Source organism: Gracilinanus agilis, chromosome 5 (genome assembly GCF_016433145.1).
Source record: "Gracilinanus agilis isolate LMUSP501 chromosome 5, AgileGrace, whole genome shotgun sequence".
Lineage (NCBI taxonomy): Eukaryota > Metazoa > Chordata > Mammalia > Didelphimorphia > Didelphidae > Gracilinanus > Gracilinanus agilis.
Window position 1 is genome coordinate 210,327,394 of NC_058134.1, and position 17,315 is coordinate 210,344,708.

Sequence of the window (17,315 nt, forward strand, 5' to 3'; positions counted from 1 at the left end):
AATGTTCATTTTGAGAGTAAATCACTACCCAAAGGGAAGAGTGATGGCACTGGGTCACTGACAGTTGATGAGAGAGACCTCTCTCCCTCAGCAGGCTTCTACATTAGCCTTACTCCTGTCCCCATCATGAGAGCTTTAAGAAAGGTCATCAACATCTAGGCAGCAGTGGAGGGTTCATTAACCAATTTCCAAGTTTCCCCATGTCTACTGTCTCCTTGGAGATCTGAAAATGCACTACGGATCATCCAGGTCATTCACCAAGTACAGTGATTATGCTGTCTCCTTTCTTGGGTTTTGCCTAATACTTTCCCTCCTCCTTCCATAAGAGTTCACAACACATCACCAAAGTTTTTGGGTACCCCCCAAATCAACCCTCATGAATTAGGGTCTAGTCTCATCACTGAGCACAAGCTTCCCAGTGACTAGATAGTCACGGTGGCATTGTCACTTCAGTAGGGTAAGCAATAACAGTTTAACACCTCATGCAATATACTTGAACACAATTATACACTGGTTCCTTAAATCAAAATGCCTGGATTGCTGATAGACCTCAAACTATGACAAAAAAAAAAAAAAGCTGCCAAATTATAACCTAGATATTGAAAGAAAAAATAAATCCTTAATGCTATTAAACAACTTAAGCAATGTAATTTATTGTGAATGTCTACTAATGTACAAATGTACACATCAGTATAGCCTAGTTCCCCAAAAAATCATGGGGGAACAAAAAACTTCACTGGACCCGTGCAGTATCCTTAGTTTGATTTGATACAATCAATAAACCCATACCTTCAAAGATCTTGAGGAAAAAAACCCACAAATATATTTCTCTACCAACAGACCAGGCAGGAACATTAAACCAAATGGCAAAGCATTTAATTGAAAAAGAATAGCAAAGAAAAGAAGAGAAATAAAGAAGTAGAATCAGTCTCAGCCCCCCCTCCATACACACAAAGGTACACTATCTCCGACTTTCCTCTGATGGGGAAGGGAATACAAATGGAACTCCAAGATCAAGAAGGTTGCACTATAGCCAGAACACATCTCCTGGCTCGGTCTTCCAGCAAAGAGCTGTGCCTCTTTTTCTCAGGTCCATATCTCAAAGGCTTCTTCGTGTGCTCCCAGAGTCCTCCTTGCTGCTGCCGTGCCATTCTGTGGACAGCTGCTCCATCCCTTCTGCACAGCTGTCATCTGGAACAGGGCTTCCTTCTGTGCCAAGCTGCTGCTGCCACCTGTTGTCTGTTGGGGCTGTCATTTTCTGCTTCAGCTGCTTATTCTAGGGAGTGGAGGGAGGGAGAGAGATGGGAAATTGTGTTAGATGCCTGTAAGATGACCTGCGCCAACAGTACTCACGGACTCAGCAACACAGTTCAACATCTCTGTTAGCCAAGCCTTCACTCCTCACAGCTGGCTAATGCACAAAAAGGTCCCAGGTAGCTCTCGAGGCCTTCCTCTTTCTTCACTCATCCTCTTAGCCTTCACTTACCCTCCTTCCTAAAGGGGCAGGTAAGTATACTCTTTTCATCCTACCTGGCAGCTAACACCCAGGTGATGCAAACTGTACTGAAGTTTCCATAAGCCTCAACAAGGCACTTAGCCAAGTCATTTCCCCTGTGATCCTGCCACTTATTCAAAGTTCCCTATTATTCTGGCATGTGCTTTTCATCTACTTGTTTTTCCAGGATCAATATTTAGGCTATTTTTCAAATTATTATATATTTCACTAAGGATGCTTTGCCGTATTCTGGGTCTTCACACAATTTGGACAGTGTGACCTGAAAATGGAATGGGAATATTTGGAGAACCTTGCCATTAACAAAGAATGTATATTCTCTTTGTACTCTGAATTGGGCCCCTTATAACATCTGACAAACACTTGTGTAAGCATATTAAAATAATTTTTTTGTTCCAGTTCTGTGAATGGGTAGGAAATGCCTGGTGTGCAAACATCTTTTATGGATGTAGTTCAGTGAAATGCATACTCCTGTCATTTATAGGGTTAGAGAGCTGCTTGGAGCTAAGCAAGGGCCCCCACCCTCTCACACAGCTGGATAAGACTAGAACATCCTGATTCCAAGATTAGCCTTTTATTCAATATCATAGGGCAACACTGGTGAACCTTTTAAAGGTCACAAGCCCAAACTGCACCTTCAAGCTGCCCGTGAGCCCCGGCATTACCCCAGAGAGCGGAGGAAGTGTTCACATTAGTTGGCTGGACAGAGGGGTGGGGCATGCAAAAAATGTCCTCAGGCTCGGTGGAGAGGGGGAACAGAGCAGCCCCCATGTGCCATGTCTTCACCAATATAGCCACAGGGTGTCTCTAAGTCAGTCAGTCTTTTTAATTTATGCCTCACTTGATGTCAATATTCGGTGGAGCACTATGAAAAGCTACCACAGTAGCATGCCATAGAATCAAATAGGGAATCTAACATTTAAATGATTTTAATATATATGTGGAAGCACTAGGTTAAAAAAGAATCTTTATAGTTCTATTTTGTTTTGCTGATTCAAATATTTTGGGATTTTCTAAATCAACACAGAAAAAGGCAGTAAACAGTCCAGCTAGAATGCAGAAAGTTGTGATCTCCTGGAGAAAAAAATCATTTTCAAAAGCCTACAGTTTCCTCATTTATTTTTTCACCAAAGAAAAAATATTTGCACATCACCCTCATAAAGGTTTTATAGAGATAAGAAAGTAAGAATAGGGTAGAATTGATATCCCTTTGGAAGCTTGTTTTGAACAATAGAGGTGAACATATTCTGCTCTTCTTGAAATCTTCCTCTCTGACATATTTTAAAAATAAATCCCCAAGTGTCTTTTAAATTGTGGCACTTTCTACATTTATTTCTTCTTTATATATTTCATCAGATCCAGCCATTCTTCATCTTCTTAGGTACCTTTACCACTGTCATGTTCTTATAGATTACATATATCAGGTACTAAAGTGTTCAGACCAAAAATAATAATTCTACTATTGTCACTGATGAAAACAATGTCATATAATCACTAACATACACTTCATTTTTTATTTTGTTGTTCTGGTTTCATTTATGAATGTTCTCAGAAGAAAACTAGCCACATTCAGAGGAAGAACTGTGGGAGTAGAAACACAGAAGAAAAACAACTGCTTGAACACATGGGCTGATGGGGCTATTACTGGGGATGAAGACACTAAACGATAACTCTAGTGCAGGGGCTGGCAACGTATGGCTCTGGAGCCATATCTGGCTCTTTTGAGGGCTAGATATGGCTCTTTCTGCAGGAGCCATAAAGTCCATTTTTTTCAGGCGCTGTTACAGGAGCGGCACTGTGAGCACTGTATGGCTCTCGTGAAATTACATTTTAAAAAAGGTGGCGTTTATGGCTCTCACGGCCAAAAAGGTTGCCGACCCCTGCTCTAGTGCAACTACCAATAATATGGAATTAGATCTTAATCAATGATACATGTGGAACTGTGTATCAGCTACTGGGGGGGAGGGGGAGGGGCGGGCTTAGGGTAAAAGGAAAGAATGTGAAACATGTAACTATGGGAAAAAATTCAAAATCAAAACTAACAAATAAATAAATAAATAAGTGTTCTCAGTATAATCTAATTAGCAAAATCTCATGCTAAGCTCTCTAAAGACTTGTTTTTCTTTCCCCTGTAACATTTTGCAAGTAAGTTTGTATAGTTTTGTACTTTTGTACTCTAAATCTTAGTTGCCATATAATTGTGCTAGACAAGAAGATTAATTATTTAGCAGGTAATGTAATTTCTGGGCTCTCCTGACAAACTTATAATAATGTCAATATCTTTGCTTTTTTCTTTTTCCTATTTTCAGCAATGTTTTAAAAAACGCAATTCAGGATTAACTGTTATAATCACAAATAGCATTGTCTCATCTTTATACTCTCTTCTGATTTATTATTTACTGTGACTTTGGCTTGAACAAGTCAATGATCTGACTACCTGATTCTAAAATGCCTGAAACAGGGGGCAGCTGGGTAGCTCAGTGGATTGAGAGCCAGGCCTAGAGATGGGAGGTTCTAGGTTCAAATCTGGCCTCTGACACTTCCCAGCTGTGTGACCCTGGGCAAGTCACTTAACCCCCATTGCCCACCCTTATCACTCTTCCGCCTCGGAGTCAATACACAGTATTGATTCTAAGATGGAAGGTAAGGGTTAAAAAAAAAAAGAAAAAAATGCCTGAAACAGCTGTCATTTTCAGGACTCTAATCTACTAAAATGACATATATTCATTTTTCATTAGCTTGATTAATGTTCACCATGTCAAGAACCTCAAGACTCTTTTCTTGAAAAAAGTGTTCCCGAAATACTGATAGGTATGACAATTCTCACTAGTCCATCTGCCTTTGGTCACTTACATTTCTTAATATCAAACCATCTCCCCCATACTCACCTTGGATTCCTATCAGGCAGCCACGTGTCATGTTGGTTAGAGTGGTGGATCTGAAGTCAAGAATACCTCATTTCAATTTCTACTTGTGTATTTACTACCTGACCAAGGCTAAGTCATATTCTTTCAACCTGTTTTTTAAGCTATAAAAGATAATAATAGTACCCAATCTCCCAATATTTACATAAAGCATTTTGCAAACCATGAAGTATTACATGAATATTAGCTATTCTGAGAGAGAGAGGAGGGAGGAAGGGAGAGAGGAGTTTAGAGATACAGTGAAACATACTTAATAAAATTGCCCTGCCCAGCTTTTGGGGTGGAGGGGCAAGTATATATTGATAAATCCATGAATTTTTATTTGAAATTAAAAAAATATATAGTTTTTGAGATTCACATACACCCTTCCCTGAATAGAAGGTTCAAGTTGGGCTAGTGTGTTGTGGCTTTAAGATGGAGAAACAATTCTATCTTTAGCTATAACTAAGGTCTATAACAAATGGTCTCCTTTATGTCAATCTAGCATAGTTCAACAATGGGAAATTAGGAATGGCTGCACCTAGAAGCAGTTTCACAATGAGAAAACAAGCGAGTCTAGGGAAAATAACCATGTTATGAAGAGACCCAGATTCAGAAGAATCTGACAGAATCAGAACAACTGGCCAAAGCCTGTATGGTTTACATTGTGGGGGAACTTGTCTCCCAAAGGATGGACTGGTTGGTAGAGCTAATTTACGGAATCTGTTTTAGAGGAAGAGATGAACAGGCAAGGAGAGGAGACGAGAAGCTTTCAAGCAGAGTAAGAGCATGAGACCTCCAAAGCAGAGCGGAGAAAATAAGGTCTTAAACTGGAAGAAGAGAGAAAGGTAACTTTAAGGCCTAGATAAGGAAGAACTGCAGGCAGCTAGGTGGCATAGTGGATATTGTGCTGGGTCTGAAGTCAGGAAGATTCATCTTCCTGAGTTCAAATCTGGCCTCAACCCTTAGTAGCTGCATCACCACTTAACTTTGTTTGCCTCAGTTTCCTTATCTGTAAAATAAGGTGGAAAAGAAAATAGCAAACCACTCCAGTATCTCTGCCAAGAAAACCCCAAATTGAGTTCACAAAGAGCTAAACACAATGGAAAAACAAAACAAAAAAGGAAGACCTGTTTCTCACTGAGAGTTCAGGAAAGCAGGACAGACTTTTTCAAATCTTGGCTAGTGGTTTGGAGAAGTGACCGAAAATAATGCAATTGGAATGTCACAAAACAGGAGTCCCTGCTTAGTTACCATATTGAGAGCTAAGGAAACAAATTCTAGAGAGCTACAAAAAGTAGATCTTACTACATTCTCTGATAAAAGACTGATGGCAGTTTAAAATATGGAGAGGGCACACTCTCCCCAAAAAATCATGGCCTGTTGTATTTAATGGCACAGCATAAGTGTTCTCAGTGTTCCCTAATCTGGCTTTGATATAATACTACTTAAGGGTACTGATTCCAGATCTTACATCAAGACTGATATCACATATTTAGAGATGGAAAGGACCTAAAAGGCTCATATAACCCAATCCCCACATTTTGCAGATGAGGAAACTGATGTCCAGAAAACCTAAATGACTTGCCCAAGATCATCCAGTTATGTCCAAAATAATGAAGTCCTAAGTAAATTATCTTTCCACTGGACCACACTGACTTTCAAACTGGTGCAGGTGAGGTCCAGCATGGTACCCTGATGTAAAACCCTTGCTACCTAACACTTCTGAGCAGTGGGAGAGTCCCTCACTAGCCCTCAATTCCATATCTGTAAAGGAAGACTTGAAGGGATGACTTTTTAGGTTCCTTCTAGCTCTAAGACTATGAGCCTACAAAAGGATGTTGAAGAATCCTTTGAAAAGGCTTAAAGGAAGAAGTGAGCACCTCTCTTTAATAATCCCTTCTATGTTCTAAAGCAGTGGTTCCCAAACTTTTTTGGCCTACCGCCCCCTTTCCAGAAAAAATATTACTTAGTGCCCCTGGAAATTAATTTTTTAAAAAATTTTAATAGCAATTAATAGGAAAGATAAATGCACCTGTGGCCATCACTGCCCTCCTGGCTCATTGCAGCACCCACCAGGGGGCAGTGGCACCCACTTTGGGAATCACTGTTCTAAAGCAATCTCCAACCCTCTTTTACCTTCTTACCTTAACTGAAAGTGGGCTATCCTATGAAGATATTCCTTGCAACCCTCTCCTTGGAAAGCCAATCCTTCTCAAGCTCTCAGACTTACAGGGCCTGAAGGGCATGTCAAGGTACTTATTCCCCAACCAGGTTCCTTGAGCCATTTTTCTATCATAATCCCTTCAACAATAATATTTTCTTCTTCCATATAATCAAGGAAAGCACCTGTTCTCAAACCTTGTTGTCATCTAATAATATAATTTTACCCCAGATTCCTCAAAAACTTTAGTAACTATGTCATGTTTTTTTTTTTTCCCCCTTTATCTTTGCCTGGGTCACCTTCATTACTCCTTCATTACTCAACCATATCTATTCCAACAACCTTCTCTCTACCCCTACTCTATCCACACACTGGATATAGTATGGTCACATACTGATCTCACCATAGTACTGTACTGCCTCCAAAATTCTGAACTTCATAATATTATTCTCCAAACATAACATTTTCTTTTACTTTCCCACTCCTTAAAATCTCAATAAACCTACTCACATTTATAATGATCTCTAGTGCCCCCATTTCCCAATCTTTGTCTCCCACTATGGCTTTGCAAAATCCTAACCCTCATTTTAATGATTCATTTGCCACCACATTAGAAACATTTGCTACAATTTTGAGAGTCTTCAATCTTGGCAATTTCCACCAACTCATTTCTCCACTCCTGCTTTACAGTTGCTGAACATAACAGAAAATCAAAATACTAAACTAATTTTATCTAAAACTAAATTTTAGTGCATGACCACAGCTTAGTCTTCACATCTGCTTAGCAATCATTCTATTAACTTATGTTCTAAGTCCCCACAACTTTTGTTCCAAATTTTCCTTTTTCATCAAGCCCACAAATTACCACCCTTCCACTCTTATCTGACCACCTCACCACCATACACATGTATTTATAATGGCAGGTAACAGCCTATTAATGGCCTCTTCTCAATTCTCATCCTTCTTGATCTCTTTGTAGCCTTTGGCATGGTCAATCACCCTTTTCTCTTCAATACTCTCTTCTCTCTAGGTTTTAATGACATGATTCTCTGATCTTTAATACTCAGTCTCCTTTGCTCAATTTTCATCCAGGACTAGTCCTCTTCTCTTCTCCCTATATACTATTTATCTTGGTGAACTCATCAGCTCCCATGGATTCAATCATCCCAATAGTAAGGATTCCCAAACCTAACCTCTTTCTTGACCTCAAATCTCAAATCTCCAAATGCCTACTGCACATCTCAAAATGGATGTCCCATGGACATCTTAAGCTCAACATGTCCAAAACGACTTATCTTTCTCCCCAAGCCTTTCTCTTATCATAATTTTCCTATGGCTGTTGAAAGTATCCTCACCCTCCAAGCCTTTTAGGTTCACAATCTAGATGCTATCGCCAACTCTTCATTCTCTTTTATCTCCTCTAGCCAATCAGTTGCCAAGTCTACTTTCATCTCTCCTAAATGCTCCCTTTCCTTCCTCTGACAGTGCCACCACCCTGGTACAGGTCCGTATCACCTCATGCCTAGACTATTGCAACAGCCTGCTGGTCAGTCTCCTTAACATAAGTCTTTTCCACTCCATTCTTACTCAGCTGTCAAACTGATCTTTCTAAAGTACAAGTCTGTCCATGTCTGTCTCTTACCTAAACACTCACATATACCCACATAGATTAACACACACACACACACACACACACACACACACACACACACAGAGCCTATTTAATAAATTCCAGTAGTTTCCTATCACCTCCAGCATAGTCCTCTTCCGCCTTTCCAGCCTTCTTATACCTTACTCATCCTCATATTCACTGTAACCCTGTGACACTGGTCTCCTTGCTGTTCCTTCCATAAGACAATCCATATCCTTCTTTCTGGGCATTTTTACTGGCTCTCTCTCATGCCTAAAATTCTTTTCTTCCTCATTTGCCTTCTGGCTTCCACTGCTTCCTTCAAGTCCCGGCTAAAATTCCACCTTCTTTAATCTGCTTTAAACCGCCTATTCTTTATCACCTCCAATGTAGCCCATATATATCTTGTTTGAACAAAATTTTTTTTCCCCATGTCATCTCCCTCATTAGACTGTGAGCTCAAGAGCAGGAACTAGTGGTTGGAGTAGGAGTGAGGGCTGACTTTCTATCCCCATCACTCATAACAGTGCTTGGCATATACTAGGCCCTTAATATTTACTGACTATTACTTCACTAATAAGACTGAGGCTATGGAATGGCCTCAATCTCTCCTAAGAATAACTAGCAAATGCAACGTGGCATTCAAAGTTTGCAAAATATGTGTTAACTCATTTGATCATCACTATCTTAGGAGGCAAGTAGTATAGGTGGGACTATTCCTAATTTATTTTTTTACTAGTACTGATGATATATATAGAGATAGATAGATAGATAGATATACATATGTACATATTTTGGACTGGATCTGTGATTTCATAGGTATAGGTAATTCCTGGTAAGAAATTCCCTCTACCAATGCAGACTGATATTTGCTCTGAAGCTTATAGTCCTACTGAGTTACCTAGGACACTTAAGTGCATTTACAATCAATAAGTATAAGAAACAGGATATGATCCCAGGGCTTTAACTACTATCATACTGGAAACTGTCCTTGGATTCATTCCCTCCTATCTTCTTCAGCAAAGAGCAGTGGGCCTGAAGTCAAGAAGTCAAATTTGGCTTACACTAGTTGAGTAACCCTGGGCAAGTCATTTAAACTGTTTACCTCAGTTTTCTAAACTGCAAAATGGGAATAATAATATAACATCTACCTTGTAGGATTGTTGTGAGGATCAAATGAGTTATTTATAAAAACTGTCTGGCACATGGTAAGCACTATAAATGCTTCTTCCCTTCCTTTTCTCCTCCTATCTAATCTTCAGACTCTCTATGACCACTGCTTCCTTCCAGAGGTTTATCCTTCACCCTTAAAAAAAACCTTCACTAAGCACTCAAACAAACCATAAAGATTTAAGTGCCAATTCTGTGTGCAACACCATGTTATGCAGTTAGGCATTGGGAATATATAAAACCAAAAATAAAATGGTTCCTCCCTTCCAGGAGTTTCTATTCTAAAAAAAAAAAAAAAAACCTTCACTAGGCCCTGCCATCCCTTCAAACTATTATGGAGGAAGCACAGAATAATGGATAAAACTCTGGAATTGAAATAAAAGACCTGTTCAATACTACCCCAGACACTTAATAGCTGTGTGACCCTAAGCAAGTCATTTAACTTCTCGGTGCCTCGGTTTCTTCATCTATAAAATGAGGAAGACTGGATGGCATCTAAAATCCCTTAAACCTGTAGATCCAATTATCAATATATAATGATCTCTCTTCTCAAACTCCTAGAAAAAGCCACTTATGCCTCTTGTCTCCACTTCTCCTTTTTTCAGTGATGTCCAACTCATTGTAACCCCATGAACCATAGCTATCCACAGGGTATTCTTGGCAAAGATATAGAATGATTTGCCATCTCCTTCTCCAATGAATCCTTCTGTCAGACAATCAGATAGTGACTTACCTAGGATCACACAGCTAGAACTTGTCTAAAGCTGAATTTGAACTCAGAGTCTTCCTGACTCCTGGCCCAATACTCTTAAATCAAAGAGCCACCGTGCTTACTCTTCTCTTAAACCTTTTTCAATGAGTTCTGACCTTATTACTCAACTGAAATTCTTTTCTTGTAGGAATGGCCTCTTTATTGCCAAATCTACTTACTTTCTCAAAGGATAGGGGGAGAGAATTTGGAACTGAAAATAAAAAACAAAAAATTTATTGTTCAACTTTTAAAACCTTTTCTTTATACCCTGGCCTTGAATAACCTTCCAACTCTATGTGTAGTCTACCTAAAATGGCCTTGCTTCCTCCCACACTCATTTCTAATCTCCATGGCTTTGCTAGACTGTCTCCCACACCTAGAATGTACTACTTCCTTACTTCCATCATATAGAATCCCTTACTTCATTCAGGATTTAACTCAAGCATTACCTTCTCCCTGATTCCTTTCCAATTATTGGTGCCTTCTCTCACTATACTGTATCTATTCTGAATATGAATATATTTGTAAGTGTTGTCTCCCCTGATAGAATATAAGTTCCTTAAAAAAGATTTTCATTCTTTTTTATCTGTATGTCAAGTTTCTAACATTACCTGGTACATAGTAGGCATTTCACAAATGACTGATGATTAATTAAATACAAAGTTATTTAGACATTTAAACCAGGACCCAAATGACCAACAGCTTTAAGTTAAATTATTTGCCTGTGACAAGTACTTTCCTAAAAACTTAAGCAAATCTAAGTGGGCACAAACCCCATCACACAGTGCCCAAAATGTATTAAGAAGGGTATCATTTGAGTGGGAAAAGAAACTATTCAAAATAATTACCAAAATCTCTTCTAAACATCAGCCCCATTCTAAAAAGTTATGGACAACTCATCTTCACAATAACAGGTCCCTTTGTTAGTGCTTACTCTTTTTCTCATTACACATAGAATTAAAGCAAAAACTGGCAACTTTAAGACCCAAAGCAAAATGAATAAAGTTTTAACTCTCCTATTCAGTAATACTTCATTGAAAAGTAGTAAAGTACCCAGTTTGAAAAGTCTGTTTTCCACACCATATATATAATAAGCATATTTTATATATGTATTTGATTACCATATTTCAGCCTCATGGTTCAAACTTAAATTTATTTCATTGGGATTAACAATGAGTTCCAGCTGGTTTGATTCATATCAGAAAAGTAGAGTCAGTGTTGTGGTGCCAGCAGAAAACTTTCAATGACAGTCTTATTTGTAAAGCTGCAGTTTTATTACTAATGTAATTTTTTCATCTAAAATAGAGAAAAGAGCCCTGTGCAAAACTTACTAGCAATTGGAGGTCTAGCTTTCTCTTAAGAACACAATTATTTAATGATACAAAACAGAAATAAAGGTAAATTCATTTTCATCTTCAGATATGTAAAATGAAGATTGAAAAATCTTTCAGCCTGCTATGAATCATAAATTGTACAATACTACTAGATTTTATTTTAAACATCATTTAAGTATTAATATTAGTTCCAAGTACCTGGAACCAACTTTGTCCCAATTATCTTTAAAATTTTAATAGAAGAACTCTTAATACAAGGATTCTAACTGTTCTTACCCATTGGCTTAATAAATTACAAACTAATAATATATTTTAATGTTTTGAATTAATAACAGGGGAAAACTGACTAGATGAACTATGAAAAGGGAAATTTAATTGAATGATGATAAAATTTATCATCAGCTACTACACATATTACATAACCATCTATTGAATATTTTTACAGAGAAAAAAAAAACAACACAAGTACCTTTATGCAAGTTGCGCTTGTTTGATAAATTTCTGTTAGGGCAAATAATTTCTGCCACAAAAGTGCCCAGTAAAATAGCATATTTGAATAAAGTTCCAGAGAGGTTAGAGAATAACATGACAGTTATCTTCGATTGATGGAGGTGCAGCTTGGAGGTGAGAGTAGGGAGAAGAAAGTCACTGATAAAACTGAAAAGAACTTTAAGTGTAACCTCTTTTGAAGGGTCAGAAGGAAAAAAAAACGACGAGCCACCATTTTGGTCTCCAAGGACCATTGCAGCAAAGCAGTTAAGCACATTTAACCCTAAGAACTGAAGATCAACAGCTTTTCCCACCCTTCTGATGCAAAATTCAGTAGTCCACACAGTATTTCCACACACACATACACAAAATCCTTAAAATTGTGTGTAAGCAAACCAAAGGAAATAAGTTGCTATAAAGCACTCCATTTTCTTCGATGAAATTTTTCAAGTGTCTGACTTTTAAAAATGAGTTTTTTAACTGAAAAAATAATAATAAACTGAAACAGTGTTTAAAGTATGAAAGGTCAGTCACGTTTCACAGCATAATTGTCGCAATAACATACTGCATTGCCAAGTCACAATTCAGCCATTTCATTAACAGTGTACAAACAAAATCCTTGGTTATATTTATAGTATAAAGTCTGTTGTAGATATTTTAAAAACTGGTTTATACCCCAAACTTCAATATTATATCTCCGTTTTCCGGGTTATTATTGTAACATGAATAATCTTAACGACGCAGAGGTTCAAGTTTTCGTAACTTCACTGTAGATCTCGACAACAAAGCATCTTGGTTGGAAGAATACACCATGTCTGAAGGCCGGAACAATACTCTACCGCGATGATTAAATACATAAAAAGATGGGTGGTTCCTTAATGTGTCTAGTGTCTTATTTTTCAGTTCTGAAGTAGCATCCATGTCTTTAAACTCCCCTGCAAGATGGACTATACCATAACAGGTAACTGCAAAGGCCATCAGTGTTTGAAGGACGATATCGATGGGCAGATCTTCATCTTCCTTTTCTGTTAAGCGCATATAGGAACGATGTTGCGCAGCGGAGAAAGCAGCGTGGGCCAGCGCGAAAAGGCCCAGCCCCACCAAACCTTTCCACAGAGAAGTCGCCATGATTCCCGAAGAACGGAGTTAACAGCCACGGCAACTACGACAGTGACTGCGACGGGCTACGCGACTCCTCCTGCGCCCAACTGCTTATGGTGCTAAGGCGCGGGATGATTGCGTCACGTCCCCTCAGCGAATGAAAAAGGAGGAGGGGAGAGAGAAGAAGAGAGGCGGGGGGAAATGACCGGAAGAAGGAGGAGGAACGGGGAGAGGGAAAGGAGAGGGACGCCTGTGAGGAAAGGACACGAGATTTTATGAAGGTCTCGCGGGTTTTTGTGGGTCCCCGTGAGTAAAGAAACGAACCAAAGAGGCTTTTTTTTTTTCCTCCCAATCTCCGTCCTCTTAGTCCTCTGCAGCACGTAACGTTTGAACGACGTTTTCGTTGTGGCCTCACGGCAGTTATCAAACTCTGTAGAAAGGGCGTTGGTCTGTGCGTCACGCAAGACCTGAGTGTACTCCATTGTGAGATTTAATTTTATACGTAAAAAGATGATGATGATGATGATGATGATAGCAAATACTTAGCATTCATATAACGGTATATATTTATATAGCTGGTCCCTTCTAGCTCTGAACCTTCATGCCACACTCCATTTCCTCCATCTTCCCCGACCTTGCTTTCTCTTCCCAATCCTTTGAGATGGGTCTTCTCCGACGTTTCAACCCATGGCCCTTTCCAGCCTCCGGTTTCAAAAATTACCTCCAAAATGACTCCCAAATATATATGAAAATACTGTGCATATATGTAATATATGTACATATAATTTCAAAATACTGTGTATATTTCAAAATGTATAGCTATCAAAAGATGTGCACATATCAAAATTGTAATCTCAAAATATTGTTTATATCAAGTGTACACATAAAATATTGTATGTATATGATCTCAAGATACTCTTTTATTGTAAATCTATAATCTCAAAAGGCACATACATGAAAGTATTGTGGGGGGGTTAGAAATGGAGATTAATGTTTATTATAATTAAATATGAAAATATAAAATATGTTCTAGTTAATGGAGATAATTTTTGAAACCTTGCAGAGTGAATAAAATTGCCAAGGGAGAGTGAAAAGGACTATGGGGAGAAACTTGGGAGAAGATCAAATATGTGTGTGTGTGTGTGTGTGTGTGGTGTATATATATATATATACACATAAAAATACACATATTTTCACAACATTTTGATATTATATGTAATCATATATGATATATATGTATTTTTACACAAATACATAAGATTGCCAAGGGAGAAGAAAAAAAGCTCATGGAAGAAACCTGGAAGATCAGATACATATACACAATATTTTGATATTACGTGTAACATATATATGTTTTAAAGAATCCATAAGATTGTCAACAGAGAGAAAAGGACCATTGGAAGAAACCCAGGAGAAGATCAGATACATCTATATATTTATATATTTATACAGTAAAAACTTCCTCCACCAGTGAGGATCAGCACCTTCTCTGCAACTTAAAGTCTTAGGGAGTTACCCAGTGGTACCAAGAGAGGTCAAGGGCTTTGCCCAGATTTATAATACCAGAACAAGTCAGAAATGAGGCTTAAATCCTGGTCTTCCTGATCCAGAGGTCAGCTCTCTGCACGCTATGCCACCTCACATTTTAAAATAAAGTAAATCAATTTCTTAAAAGTAAATGCTGGGGGCGGGCAGCTGGGTAGCTCAGTGGATTGAGAGCCAGGCCTAGAGACAGGAGGTCCTAGGTTCAAATCCAGCCTCAGACACTTCCCAGCTGTGTGGCCCTGGGCAAGTCACTTGACCCCCATTGCCTACCCTTGCCAATCTTCCACCTATAAGTCAATACACAGAAGTTAAGGGTTTAAAATTTAAAAAAAAAAAAAAAAAAGTAAATGCTGGGGCTTCAATCAATGAGGGAAAAAAACATACATATAAAATCTCACAAGTCGATTGGGGAGAAAATGCAGGCTGGAGAGTTAAGTGACAAAATAGATACAACACTAGACCTAGAATCAAGACCCAAGTTCAAATCCAGTCATAGACACTTATTAGCTGGGTGGCCTTGATTAAATCATTTAACCTTAGTTTCCTCAACTGTAAAATGAGAATAACAGTATCTACCTCAAAGGGTTGTGAGGATCAAACATGATATTTAAAGCCTGTAGCATCGTGCCTGGTCCATAATGGATGCTACATAAATGTGTATTCTCTTCCCTCCTCCCCTAAATCCCAAAGCCCTATTCAGATCAATTGCCATGGGATCTCAGGTTGATTAGTGATCATCTTTTGATACTCTTTTGCCAGGGGATCATCATGTTATAAAATTTTGGTTGCTTTTTTTTTTTTTTTCCAGCAAAGCCTTAATTAAAGGGTAAAGAGAGGAAGGACACCTGAAGTTCAAAGGAAATGCAGGTGGAAAAAGAGAATAAGATGTGCCCGTTAGAAATCTGGCCAATCTGCCCCTTCTGCCTGCAGAGGGCAGTCAAAAGACAGAAATGATGCTGCATTTACTGTGCTCTTATATGTATGAGGTAAATAGCAGGTATTTCCCACTTCCTTTAACCAAAAGCAATTTTCCTCCTTAAAGTTGATTCCAATTAGGGGTGTTTTGAGTTAAGCATGAAGACTAAAGTCTTCCCCTAAAGTCACACCGTGAAACTTTCAAAAATATCAAGAAAAAGTGGATACTCCTTGAGGCAGAGAGTAAGCTATAACCTACAAAGGAAATGGCACTTAATGTTTACTGAATTTAATTAAAGGATACTATCACAGACTCATGTGGTTAGGTTTAAGCTCTAAGTCATATATCTCATAGATTTTTAGTGCTAATTTAATTCTAGAAAAGTCACTCTTCCTAGATGATCTCTAGGGTCTTTTGTATATCTGCCATCCTTTGAGTCTGTAAGAAGCATTTTAAACCTATTTCTTCACTTAAAAATCACAATAACCAGAAATCTTGATCACATCTTGGGGGGAAAAAAAAGCTTTATCAGGAGAAAAAGTTAGCTTCATCTTTTATATAGAGCTGACAGGTTTGAATGCCATGCTTCATGTTTTAAAAAATAACCCTTACCTTCCATCTTAGAATCAATAGTCACTATTGGTTCTAAGGTAGAAGAGCAATAAAGGTTAGACAATGGCAGTTAAGTGACTTGCACAGGGTCACACTGCTCATAAGTGCCGGGATCAAATTTGAACCCAGAACCTCCCATCTCCAGGCCTGACTCTCTCACTGAGCCACCCAGCAGTGCCCCCCCCCCCAGTGCATTTCCAAACAGAGTTCTGTTTATACCCAAGAATATGATTAATCTTCTAAAATTTTGTTTTTGCTCCATATGAGGCAATAGCATGATATGGCAGCCAAGAAAGCTAGTGCCACCTCAGGCTACATTAAAACAAAGCAATAGATAACAGTTCTTTGTTAGACAGGCGAAGAGAGGAAGAATTGCTGGAGTTCCAAGTGAATGCAGGAGGGGAAGGGAATATGATGCTATGCCATGCTCAGACCGCATCTGAATTATGTTCAATTCTAAGCATCACATCTTAGGAAGGGGATTGGTAACCTGGAAAACGGCCAGAGGAGAGTAACCAGGACAGTGTTCAGATCATGTAAAAATCTATTTAAAAAGCACTGGGGACATTTAATCTGCTGAAGAGAAGTGTCTGTTAATGCCTCCATGTCAGTGTGGCAGGAAGGCTCCAGGGGAGTCCTGCAGGGCTCTAAACCTGCCTTTTGCTGTTAAGCATTTTTATCAATCACTTGGATAAAAGCATAGGCAGTATACGGATGACACAAGGATTAAAGGGATAGCTAACCGTGGATAACAGAAATGATCTAAAAGGATCTGGATGGGCCAAGGCATTGAGGTGAATCTTAAAATAGGAATTTCAGTAGGGATAAATGTAAAGTCATAGTTGGGTACAAAAAATCTATTTCACATGATGAGGGAATTATATATAGATAGCAGTTCTGAAAAAATATTTGGGAGCACTCGAGGACTACAGGCTCAATGAGTGAGCAGTGTGATATAACCACCAAAAAAGCTCATGTGATCTTATGCTACAACATTGAGGGCACAGAGCTCCCAGAAGTGAGGAGATAGTACTTTGATGCACTCTCATCAGATCTTATCTGAAGTATTGTGGTCATCCTGGGAAACAGTTTAAGAAAGGCATTGTAAAAGATGGAGAGTGTGCAGAAGAGGGCAGCTTGGATGGGGAAGGGCCTTGAGGACATCAGATGAAGATTGGTTGAAGGAA

At 38.7% G+C, this 17,315-nt stretch overlaps 1 protein-coding gene across 2 annotated transcripts; it reads right to left on the reverse strand.

Annotated features, from left to right (window-relative positions):
• Positions 1-633: 633 nt before the first annotated feature.
• Positions 634-13,084, reverse strand: LOC123248516 (ER membrane protein complex subunit 5). 2 transcript variants are annotated; one of them, XM_044677311.1, is made up of 3 exons: positions 11,935-13,084; positions 4,402-4,451; positions 634-1,276 (listed from the first exon to the last, which is right to left on the reverse strand). In XM_044677311.1, the coding sequence occupies exon 1, from the start codon at positions 13,080-13,082 to the stop codon at positions 12,687-12,689; it is 396 nt and encodes a 131-aa protein (XP_044533246.1). In that variant the 5' UTR covers positions 13,083-13,084; the 3' UTR covers positions 634-1,276; positions 4,402-4,451; positions 11,935-12,686. The 2 variants fall into 2 exon arrangements, with proteins under 2 accessions (XP_044533246.1, XP_044533245.1); XM_044677310.1 differs by lacking the exon at positions 4,402-4,451.
• Between the last annotated feature and the right edge of the window lie 4,231 nt (positions 13,085-17,315).

What these genes read in the sequence shown, in the direction of transcription:
- LOC123248516 (XM_044677310.1), bottom strand. Translation starts at nt 13,082, where the DNA reads ATGGCGACTTCTCTGTGGAAAGGTTTGGTGGGGCTGGGCCTTTTCGCG.